Source organism: Staurois parvus, unplaced genomic scaffold (assembly GCF_062004578.1).
Source record: "Staurois parvus isolate SC_StPar_1 unplaced genomic scaffold, SC_StPar_1.0 ptg000394l, whole genome shotgun sequence".
Lineage (NCBI taxonomy): Eukaryota > Metazoa > Chordata > Amphibia > Anura > Ranidae > Staurois > Staurois parvus.
This window is the reverse complement of record NW_028318190.1, coordinates 5,885,646-5,897,837: the sequence shown is the minus strand read 5'-3', so window position 1 is coordinate 5,897,837 and position 12,192 is coordinate 5,885,646. Positions and strand designations below refer to the sequence as shown.

At 45.0% G+C, this 12,192-nt stretch overlaps 1 protein-coding gene across 2 annotated transcripts in view; it reads left to right on the top strand.

The window, feature by feature from the left end:
* Positions 1-12,192, top strand: part of SCMH1 (Scm polycomb group protein homolog 1) — a 58,545-nt gene that overhangs the window by 43,972 nt on the left and 2,381 nt on the right. For both annotated transcript variants that reach the window (XM_089686290.1, XM_089686289.1), the window contains one exon: positions 652-782. In XM_089686290.1, coding sequence (XP_089542416.1) covers positions 652-782 — 131 coding nt within the window. The remainder of the gene's footprint in view (positions 1-651; positions 783-12,192) is intronic.

The following is a 12,192-nucleotide window of genomic DNA, read 5'->3' as shown; positions in this document are numbered from 1 at the left end:
ACAGCATCCGTTCTCCTAGGTACACTTGCACACAGTTTTTGAAGGAACTCGGCAGGTAGGTTGTTCCATACATCTTAAACTGACCACCAGTTTACGCATCCACAGTGTTCTGTGGATGTATCTGCCTCAAATCCTTTTGTCTTTTCATGTAATCCCAGACAGACTCGATGATGCTGAGATTAGGGCTCTGTGGGGGACAAACCATCACTGTCAGGACTCCTTGTTCTTCTTTTCACTGAAGATTGTTCTTGACATTGGCTGTATGTTTGGGGTCATTGTTCTGCAGCAGAATAAATTTGGTGGCCGATCACACTCCTTGATGGTATGGCATGATGAATATGTATCTGCCTGTATTCTAGCTTTCCTATAGAATGAAGATCAGTGGCAACGTAGTCATTTCACCTCAGTTCTTAGCTGTTGGCCAGTCCTTTTCTTGCTATGAACATGCTTTATTTGGATATTTTCACAAATTAAGCAGTAGAACGGTTTAGTCATAAAGATAAAATATACAGTATGTTAACAGTAACACACCTTAACCAATCTCTGGTTCAGCTGCAATCCAATGCATTGAGATCTACATAATTTTGCCTTTGTGTACCTATCCCAAGCAAGGCAGAATGGTGATATAAAGCATCTTTTTATTTCCTCTAGAGTCGGAGAGATACACAAGCAGCCGACAAGGGCCACGTGACCCTTCACAGTGGAACATGGAAGACGTAATGCAGTTTATCAGAGAAGCTGACCCACAACTGGGATCCCATGCTGAGCTTTTCCGTAAACACGTAAGTCATATTTGTTGTAATCAGGCTTTGGACTCAGCTTCATTTTAGCAGTTTAGCATCTAAAGGAAAATATGACTTGTCTCTGGATCAGCTAGTAGTGGTTATAGGCTCTGCATTCATAAGGCTGAAATACTTTTTTTTTTTTTTTTACAATTTCACTTTCAGTGGACAGTGATTTAAAATATAGGTATTTCTTATAGGGATGGGCATTCAGGATGATGACATTAAATAAACTCTAGTATAAGCAAACATCTTTCCAATCATTTCTAATAAATTGCTTGGGTCTCTAAATTTAGCTTTTGCTTTGGTGTCTGAAGCTGTGAGGGCCACTAATAGGCAAATGAGCTGATCTTCTAAAACAGACACCTAAAAGTATGTGTTGTTTTGCGCATGCACTGCTTAAAGGATAAGTTCACCTTTGGGAACGTTACACCCGTTTTTAGGGTGGAACATGTAACATGTTCCCATAGCTGCAGCTGGTCTCGCCGCCGCCCCCCTACTATCTAATTTTAAAACAGCAAGGCTGCGGGGAACTGTGCGAATTAATTAACTGCAAGTCTTGACAGCCTTAGCCTTGTAGTTTTCAATTAACTACCACGGCGCTGTGGAGCGGCGTGGTAGTTCATTGAAGCCTCCTGTCAGAATATGTGCTTGACCGTATGGCAAGCAGATATTCTGACAGGTCTGCAGGAGACCTGCATGGCATCAGCAATCTACTGATCGCTGGTGCAATGCTTTCCAGGCCCCTTTGGACAAAAATAATAAATGCACATTTATTAGCTGCAAAAAATTGTGCATTTTTTTTTTTTGTCCAAAAGAGGAACATATCCTTTTAAAGGATAAGTTCACTTTAAAAAAAAAAATAATAATTTTGCAGGTTAAAAAATGTGTATTTACTAATTTTTTTTTTTTTAAAGCATTGCACAAGCAATCAGAAGATCGCCGGTGCCATGCTGGACTCCTGCAAACTGTCAGTGTATTTATTTGCCCGTACATCCTGTACAGGCAAGCAGAGACAGTCTGACAGGAAGAATCAACAGCACTGTGGTAGTTCATTGAGAACTACAATCTGACAGCGCAAAGGCTGCCGGGACTTGTAGTTCATTCACAAAACTCTGTGAATAAATGACAAAGCTGTGTGGCGGACCACCCTGTTTCCAAAAACTTACAGCTGATACGGAGACCTTCTCCCTGTACTTCTTTCACGTGGGGGGGGGGGGGTTGAATCGGGCAGTGGCTGCAGCGGTGGGAACATGTTACATGCTCCACCCTTAAAACAGGAGGAACATGCAACATGTTCCCAAAGGTGAACTTATCTTTTTAACCACTTAAGGACCATATATGTACTGGTACATCATAGATTATAAGTGGTTATAAACAAAACAGGTTTGTGTAATGTTTTTTTTCCAACCGCCGTTTGGTTTTTAGGTGCCAGTGATCTAGATAGCTGTAGAGCCGCCCACTCACTTGTAGGGGCTGAGCTTGCCACCATTGCCGTGTATCCTGGGCTCCACCAACCAACCGGCATGGCAGGTGTCACAGTGTAGTTTTTAATTAGAGGGGTTTTGGGGGACAAGGGTTTTGTCACTTCTGATTGCGACTGTCATTCCTCTGGCTGCTGTGGTTGGGGAAGAAGCTGGTGAAGCATGGTCTATGCTGAGTCAGCTTCAATTGGGTCCATAGGGGATATTAGGGGTCCAATAGACCGATGTGTCCATAAATAAGACCTGTAACTTGTTAGCCTCCTATGTAATATAAAGATGATCATAAAAAGTTACAAAATGAAAGTGACATAAATGGAAAAAAAAACACACAAAAAATGCAAAGTCCCTGTGTACACTCACAATACAAATTGTCGCAAATGTTGCAGAGAGCGCAAAAAATCTAGAACCATCATTTGCTGTGAACTCTAAGTTATGAGCTTTTTTTTATAATTAACTTTTTATTGCTTTTTAAACATATAATATATCACATATAAACAAGTCACATAGGTAGACATAAAAGAAGAAAAGAATAGAAAGCCAAAAAACAAGCTCATCGACGAGGGTTACATAAGCATACATAATGTTAATATAGAACAGTGGAATGACAATCAATCACAGACAATCCGAGCGGACTAGTCGGCATTATAAGTGTCCCATGGGTCCCAAACTGCCTCAAATGCAGGAATGGAAGCAGCGTGTAAAGCAGTTAGGTACTACGTCTTTCTAATCTCTGCTATAACCTTCGTCAATTCCAGAAACGTGAGGGGTATAGAAGAAAGCCCATGCATGGGAATGATTCTCTTGGCCGCTTTCCTGGGTGGAAAGTTTCTGTGCATGTTTAGAGTGGCCCAAAAAAAAGTAGACCCAAAGAAAAGTAAATGGGCTCAAAAGGAACAGGAACCTGCAAAAGTAACCGCAATAGGGTAAGGACCGCTCTCCAGGAGGGCGCAATGGAACGGCAATCCCAAAAAATGTGGAAAAGAGTGCAAGTTTCCTTCTCACAACGCCAGCAGACAGAAGAAACATTCGGGTTGCGAGCATGGAGAACCTCAGAAGTCCTATACCAAAACATCAAGATCTTATAAGTATTTTCTTTATATACTACACACATAGAAGATTTAGAGGCGGCTTCCCAAATCCTATTCCATTGATCCAAACCAATATCACATTGAAGGAAATGGGGCCATTTATGCATATAAAGGTCAGTATCAATAGAAAGAGGGCAGACATCTAAAAGCAATTTATGCATAGCAGATGTTATGCCCGTCAGCATGGGCCTTGGATACAGATACGCTCAAAAGGGGGAGGTTTCTCAAGAGTCAGCAACAAGGCCTTAGAGGAAAAAATATGACACATCTGTAAATATACAAAATACTGATGGGGTGGGATACAAGCAGCTTTTTGAATGTCAGGGAAGGATTTAAGCTTGTTAGTCACTGTATTGACCAAATGTCGCAACTGAAATAGGTTAGCCTTTGCCCAAGGGTGCACACAAGCCATGGCCAAACTGTCCGGAAGGCTTGGATTAAAAATTACACTGGTCAAGGGGGAACACTTGGAGCTTAGGGCGAATCTAACCCTACATCTCTTCCATATAGACAACATGAACTGCATGGGTCCCAATAGGAAACGTTTGTAAGAGGAAAAGTCAATGTTGGTCGTGGACCAAAGGATGGAGCAAGGGTGCGTCGGACTGAGTTGTAGAGATTCAATCTCAGTCCATTTATTAGAGGGGCGCTGGGAGGACCATGAGACAAAGGTCCTGAGATGGGTAGCTAAATAGTATGAAACAATTTCTGGGGCCCCCAGAACGCCCGGATCGAGGAGAGAGAAGGGCGGTAAGAGCAATACTATGTGATTTGTTGCACCAGATGAAGTGGAGAAAAGACTTCTGAAGAGAACTCAATTTGGGCATGGGTGTTATAGGGACAGGAAGTGTCTCAAACAGGTACAGAAGCTTGGGTAATATATTATTATTATACAGTATTTATATAGCGCCAAAAAGTTTGCTCAGCGCTGTACATTATAGTGGGAGACAGTACATGAGACAATACAGTAACAATACAATACACGAGGGGTTCGAGGGCCCTGCTCCTTGGAGCTTACAATTTAGGAGGGAGGGGATAGTGGTACAGGAGGAAATGGCTGTGGGGGATGGAGTGGTAGGAGGAGTGGAGGAGATCGGCTGTTAGGTGAGGGCGGGTTATGCTTCCCTGAAGAGATGGGTTTTCAGGGTGCGCCTAAAGGTGAGGAGGGTAGGTGACAGTCTGATGGATTGGGGTAGTGAGTTCCAGAGGATGGGGGAAGACCTGGAGAAGTCCTGGAGTCGGGCATGGGAGGAGGAGACCAGGGAACTAGAGAGTAGGAGGTCTTGGGAGGAGCGAAGAGTACGTGTTGGGTGATATTTGGATATCAGGTCGGTGAGGTAGTTCGGGGCAGTATTATGAATAGCTTTACGTCAATGTTAGTAGTTTGAATTTTATGCGTTGGGCAATCGGAAGCCAGTGGAGGGAATGACAGAGAGGGGTTGGCGGATATGGAACGGTTGGTAAGGTGGATGAGTCTGGCCGCTGCGTTCAGGATAGACTTAAGCGGGTTAGTCTGTGGTGAGGTAAGCCGGGGAGGAGGGAGTTGCAGTATTCGAGTCATGAGATAATAAGGGAGTGAATGAGTTGTTAGTAGTGTCCCTGGGGTTAGGAACGAACGTATTTTGGAAATGTTGCGGAGGTGGAGCCTGCATGAATTTGCCAGAGATTGGACATGGAGCTGGAAGGATAGATTGGAGTCTAGAGTGACACCTAAAACTTTGGCTTGCAGGGTGGGACTGATGGTGGTGTTATTGGTCGTGATGGAGAGGTTGGGGGGGAGCGCGGGCTGGGGGGAAAACTAGGAGCTCGGTTTTGGAAAGGTTTAATTTAAGGAAGTGGAGTGACATCCAGTTTGATATGTCGTTCAGTAGGCAGGTGATACGGGCGGAGACTGAAGGGGTGAGGCAAGCAAGGGGTAGAGAGTTAGATTTGCGTGTCATCGGCGTAGAGGTGGTAGTTGAAGCCGTGAATATAGTCATTTTCGGTACGTTGATACGTCTGAGGAAAGAAATGGGAAGAGGGTCCCATGATTTCAAGGACTGGGAGATTGCATGGAACAGAGGAGGGAAGTTAGCCACATTAATAGAGTGATAGGAGGAAGTCAGGTTATATAGTTAGTCTGGCTGAAAAAAAGACAAAAGCAGAGGGGAAAGCGGACATCCCTGGCACGTACCATTTGACATCCGAAACAAGGGGGACAAAAGTGACATCAGTTTGACCTGGGAAGTGGGGGTGGAATATAGAGCTTTCAAGGCTGCCATAAATGGGCCACTAAACCCAAATCTCTCCAGGACCAGAAACATATAAGGCCAGCTAAGTCAGTCAAATGCTTTTTGGGCGTCCAAGCTCTACAAGAGAGCAGGAGTCGAGGACTTATTAGCAACATCGATCAAGTCGATAGTCCTCCTAGTGTTATCCGTGGCATGTCCTGGCGGTACAGAACCCACCTGGTCTCGGTGTATAAGCTTGGATACACATCTAGCCAACCAATTAGCCAATATTTTCGTGAATATCTTGTAGTCAGAGTTTAATAGGGCTATAGGGCGTCCGTTATCTGGGAGGGAGTTGGCCTTGTCTGGCTTAGGAATCACCGAAATTTATGCACGTGTAAAATCATCTTGTGGAGGCAAGCCTTTTCAAAGATCTTGGAACAAGGACAAAAGGTAAGGTAGGGGCCAGGGTGTCTATAAAAGTCTTATAGTGTATGAGTAAGGAAGACCATCTGGTCCTGGAGATTTGTCCATAGGGAGGTGTTTGACAACCTCTAGTAATTCCTCAGAGATGTCCACATTTAGAGCCAAGACATCAGAAGGAGACAAACTTAGAAGTTGCATGGGGTCGAAGAAAGTATCAAAAGCTGCCTTTTGGTGAACATCAGGGGCTAGGCAATTATAGAGCTTCTGATAATCTCCAAAAACAGTAGCCATTTCGTGCGGGTCATATGTGGGTCTGCCATTCGAGTGGAGCAGGAGACCCGGCAGCGAGGGGGACATATGCGGTTTGAGTCTATTTACAAGAGAATTCATAGAATTTTTGCTTAGCCCAGGCAAGGGACTGGGCAGTTTTGCGGAGGTCGAGAGTTTTGATGGGTCACTCTCTGAAGCCGAGCAATAGACGGTTTGTCTAGAAGCCGACCTTCAGCTAGGGAGAATTGTCTTAAAAAAGATTGGTGCCTACCGAGGCCTTCTTCAAATGGGCAAGGCTGAAAACAGCCTTGTGAACTTCCCATAGGGTTGAAGAGGAAGCAACTGAACCAACATTACATTGGAAATGTGCATCCAGCCCCTGAGAGAGTTCCTCTCAAAGGTTTTCAAATTGCAGAAAACTCTCATTAAGGCACCAGTGACAGACTTTAGGGGAGAGGTAGGGAACAGAAGATTAAGCCTTAGGCATGTTCTGACCAAGTTATAGGGTTGATCTCGGAAGAAACCACAAAGGGGAGCAGGGGGGCGGTAACAAAAAAATGATCCAAGCGCGAAAAGACGCGATGTGGAGTAGAGTAAAATGTGACCTGTCTATTAAGGGGATGCCTAACCCACCAAGCGTCAAAAAGGCGATGCTCCCGTATCAGTTTACGGAAAAGTTTTCGAAGAGGACCATTGTCTTTTCGAGGGAGTAGATGCAATAAGAACCTTCCTATCCTTGTGGGGAGACATAATCAAATTAAAATCACCTCCAACAATCATGCATGGGGTGGATAGCGAACATAGTTTATCTAGTGTTTGAGAGAGAAATGTCAGCTGACCAGAATTGGGTGCATATTGGTTCAAAAGAACAAGTGGGGAACCCTCATACATACATTCCAATAAAATATAGCGACCCATTGGGTCAACGCTGGAGGAGAAGATCCGCAGTGAGCAGTTTTTCCAAATCAATATAGCCACTCCGGCTTTCCTGAAGGGGTCACAAGCTGAATAGGACTGAGGAAAGCGGAAAAAGCCATCCTGTTTGAAATGAGTTTCCTGAACAAATATGATATCTGCTCCTGAGGATCTGAACCACTTCAGAGCCATCCACCATTTTAAAACCTTTGACATTATATGACAACAGCCATCCTCCATCCTACACTCCCTCACCCACATCTTTATTCTCTCCCTCTCCTCCGGCACTTTCCCCTCCCCTCTGAAACATGCACACATCACCCCCATACCTAAAAAGCCCTCCCTGGACCCCAATGACCCGAACAACCTCAGACCCATCTCCCTGCTCCCATTTACATCCAAACTCCTCGAGCGCCTACTCTACACCCGCCTAAGCTCTCACCTCAACGACAACAACCTCCTCGATCCCCTACAGTCCGGCTTCCGTCCCCTACACTCCACCGAAACTGCCTTACTTAAACTCTCCAACGACCTGCTAACCGCCAAAGCTAATGGCCACTATTCAGTGCTCCTACTCCTTGACCTCTCTGCGGCCTTCGACACAGTCGACCACCCCCTCCTCCTCAAAAAACTACACTTCCTTGGCCTCAGAGATTCTGCTCTCTCCTGGCTCTCATCCTACCTGTCACAACGCTCTTTCAGCATTACCTATAATGCTACCACCTCCCCCTCTCTGTTGGGGTCCCTCAAGACTCCGTCCTCGGGCCCCTTCTCTTCTCTATCTACACCTCCTCCCTTGGCCAACTCATACACTCTCACGGCTTCAACTACCACCTATATGCTGACGATACACAAATCTATCTCTCAACCCCCCACCTCACCACCTCAGTCTCCGCCCGAATCACACACCTACTGAGCGACATATCAGACTGGATGTCGCTCCACTTCCTTAAACTGAACCTCTCCAAAACCGAGTTTCTTGTCTTCCCCCCAGCCCGGACACCCCCCCCCCCATTGACTTCTCCATCACATCCAACAACGCCACCATCAAACCCGCCCTAAAATCCTAACACTGATGTACAAAGCCGTCCACCATACTGCCCCAAACTACATCACTGACCTAATATCAAAGTACCACCCAGCACGCACACTCCACTCCTCACAAGACCTCCTTCTCTCTAGTTCCCTGGTCTCCTCCTCCCATGCCCGCCTCCAGGACTTCTCCAGGGTGTCACCCATCCTCTGGAACTCCCTGCCCCAACCCATCAGATTATCACCTACTCTCCTCTCCTTTAGGCGCACCCTGAAAACCCACCTCTTCAGGGAAGCCTACCCCACCCCCTGCTAACTTGCCAACCTCCTCCACTCTTCCTACCACCCCATCCCCCACAGCTTTATCCTCCTGTGCCACCATCCCCTCCCTCCTAGATTGTAAGCTCGAAAGATCAGGGCCCTCGATCCCCTCATGTTTTGCATTGTATTGTTGTTGTTCTGTCACATGTTATGTCCCCCTTTGTAATGTACAGCGCTGAGCGAACTATTGGCGCTTTATAAATACTGTATAATAGTAATAACAGCCTTAAAGTCATCATAAAACAACATTAAGCATATCAGCTGCATAACTGGAGTATGCAAGAAAATTATCATCGAAGAGGCAAATATATCCCGAGTTGTCAAGGCCAAAGGCCTGACGTTCCAGAGGGCGACATGGCAATTGACCCATCGTGGCAGATGCCTACCTCAGTAAAATGCAAAATGGTTATGATCACGACATAGCTAAATATTGGTAGTGCACCCATAGGAAAGAGGGAGCCTAAGTAACAAAATAAAAAAAACAGGAGACCCTCTAAACAAGACCATCAGGTGGCAGAGCTCATCAAACCAGGAAGTCTTGGGCGTTGAGGAGTGCGAGGGAAACGCTTCCTTCTAGGTATAGCTGATGTCCAGATCTTATGTGGAGTGGTGGAGGATCTGGATGGGGTTGGAGGTAGCGGAGGTGTCTTGTCCGGCACGGGAGGGAGCCCCAACTGTTTGAAGAAAGAGCCCACTTCATGCAGGCCAGGGAGTGTGAATTGGTTGGTTATCCTTAAAGACCACGAGCTCAAAGGGGAACCCCCACCGGTAGGGAACATGATGATGTTGGAGATGAAGAGTGACCAGCTTCAGGACTCGACTTTTGGCCAGGGTGATGGGAGATAAGTCATTGAAGATTTGGAGTCTGTCTCCCTTGAATTCCAAAGAGGGTTTATTACGAGTAGAGGAGAGCAGGGCTTCTCTACAAAGTAATGAAAGCATACAATAACGTCCCTAGGCCTGGTGCCCTCGGAGGGTTTCGGACCTAGCAACCTATGGGCCCCCGATCCAACCGCCAATCAACCTCTGGGAGCTAAAGTGGTGAATAAGGACAACAGGTGGTGTTGGAGTTGAGAATCAGAGACCGATTCAGCTATGCCACGAATACGAATGTTCTGGCGGCGTGCCCTATTTTCCAAATCCTCCTGTTGAAGCTGTAATTGGGACACAGAGTGTTTCAGGTTGGCGTTATCCTCCTCCAACATGGACATATTGTACCAGTTTGTCAAATTTGGTCTCAAGGTGGTCTGTGCAGTCTCCTATCTGAGTAATCTCCCCCTAAGCTCCTATGCCAATTTCCCAACTTTAGCAGAGATAGTGGCAGAAATACTCGCAGTTTGCCTTCTAGGGTGTCCACCATCAGAGGTGGCGTGGGTTGTGAAGCTGTTGGGGGGTCTCTGTCCATCCCATCCATCTCAGCAGGTCTCCTGGAGGGCTCACCACGGCTGCCGCTGCTACTCGAGGCCGGGGATGCGGGCCTAGTGACCCAGACCCTCAGCTCTGAGGGCTGAGGGTCTGGAGAAGGCAGCGTGGGCGGCTTCCAGCACCCGATCTTTCCCATGGGGATGCAGAGGTGTACAGCGACCTGGGAGAAGGCGCTCCTGGGGCTCTAGCTGCAGCAGAAGCAGTGCAGGAGGTTCGGTAAGTCAGAGGGTCGGTGGAGCTCTGGGATTAGGCGGCCACCATTTTGGACCACCGCACATACGCCCTCTGTAAAGGCTTTTATTGCTTTACCTATGGACAATTTTAGGTACCAATTTTAGGTAGTTTTTTGCCATTTCACAAAAAACTGCAATTAAGGCTTGACATCTCTGGTATCTATTTAGTCCACACAACTACATCTCTTGAATTTCATGAAAATAATGGGTATATTTTTTTTGAGTGCACTAAAATGCATTTTAGTGTATTTGTTCCTAAAAATTACAGTTTGATAAACATTTGTGCAAATATTGTGCAACAAAAAATTGAATTACTATTTTTTTCTATAGGTCTACAGGGTTTCTGCTTTTAGAAAAAAAAATGTATTTGTTTGAGGGTTTTAAGTAATTTTGTGGCCAAAATTCTGATTTTAAACGGTTTGTGCAAAATTTAAAACAATTCTCCTGTCTCAGAGTGGTTAAAGAGCACCAAGAGTCCTTGAGGAGTCATGCTTTGTCTGTGCATACCACCAGAGCTGCATCAGGTTGACTGAAGCAGGAGGTGGCAAGCTCTTATTGGTTTATGGTAACAGAACTTTGTATTATTAACCGCTTTCGCGCCACCCTATATCAGAAATACTGCTACAGGGCAGCACGGGTGCGCAAAATCACGTATATAGATGTGATTTTGCAGTTCTGGGTAGGGGGCACGTATGCGCCCTACCCGCGCCACCATTCACGGCCTTGGCTGTCAACCATTGGGTCCTGGCTGGTGATTCCCCACTGGCACCCAGGGATCTCCGAGAATTTCCGACTGGTGTATAAGCAACATAGATCTCTCCCCTGTCCACTCCTGCACTCTGCTTTATATGGCCCGACATAGCAGAGCCATACAAAGCTGTGTGCTTACAGTGGAAAGCACATAGTGAAACAGCACACAGTTAACCCTTTGATTGCCCCACATGTTAAGCCCTTCCTGCCCAGTGGCATTAGTACAGTGTTAGTGCTTTTTATTAGCACTGATCACTGTATTGGTTATGTCAGTGACACCAAGTCAGTTTTCCCCAGTGTCAGAATGCCCACCACAGTCCCCCTATAAATCGTTGATCGCCGCCATTAGTAGTAAAAAAAAAAATTCCAGTATATATACCGCCATTTGTAAACGCTACAACTTTCACACAAACCAATTCATTTACATGTATTGGGATTTTATTTTAGCAAAGACATGTAGCCTAAATTTATGTCAAAATTTGATTTTTAACACTTTTTTATTAGACATGTTTAATAGCAAAAAGTCAAAAATATAGTTTTTTTTTCTCAAAATTGTCAGGCTTTTTTTGTTAATAGCGCAAAAAATAAAAACTGCACAGGCGATCAAATACCACTGAAAAAAATTTCCATTTGTGGGAAAAAAATACTTAAATTTAATTTGGGTGCAGGGTTGCATGACAGCGCAATTGTCAGTTAAAGTAACTCAGCTCTGTATCGCAAAAAATGGCCTGGTCAGGAAGGGGGGTAAATCCTAAGGAGGGCATGTGGTAAAGAAATGAAAACTAGTGATTTCATGAGGTGGAGTGCTTGCTCACACAGGTCTTATTTTTATTTTTTTTTTTTTTCAATTCTTCTAGTTGTGAATGACTATTAGAGCCATGAGGACACCATACAAATTTTGGGGACGTTTTTGCACAAAAGGGGCTTCTTGCTGACTGTAATGTGATTGTTACACAGTTTAGATGTAAATCGTTCCTCTGAAAGATACTTTTTTAGTCAGAGCCTTATTATATAACAGGCAGATATATTATAATCAATTACAAAATGAGGGTGCCATCATCCTAAATTACTATAAAAAAGTTGAAGGGGGAGCCCCCAAAACAAGAATGGACTATCTTGGCACCCAAAAGCAAAATCGTAAAAATAGCATGTTTTTATTGGTACACAGAAAATATTTTGATCGAACATGTACATAAATTTGTTCTAAAACCATATAAATTTAACAGCATGATCTCATAAATCACAAAGGTGATAAT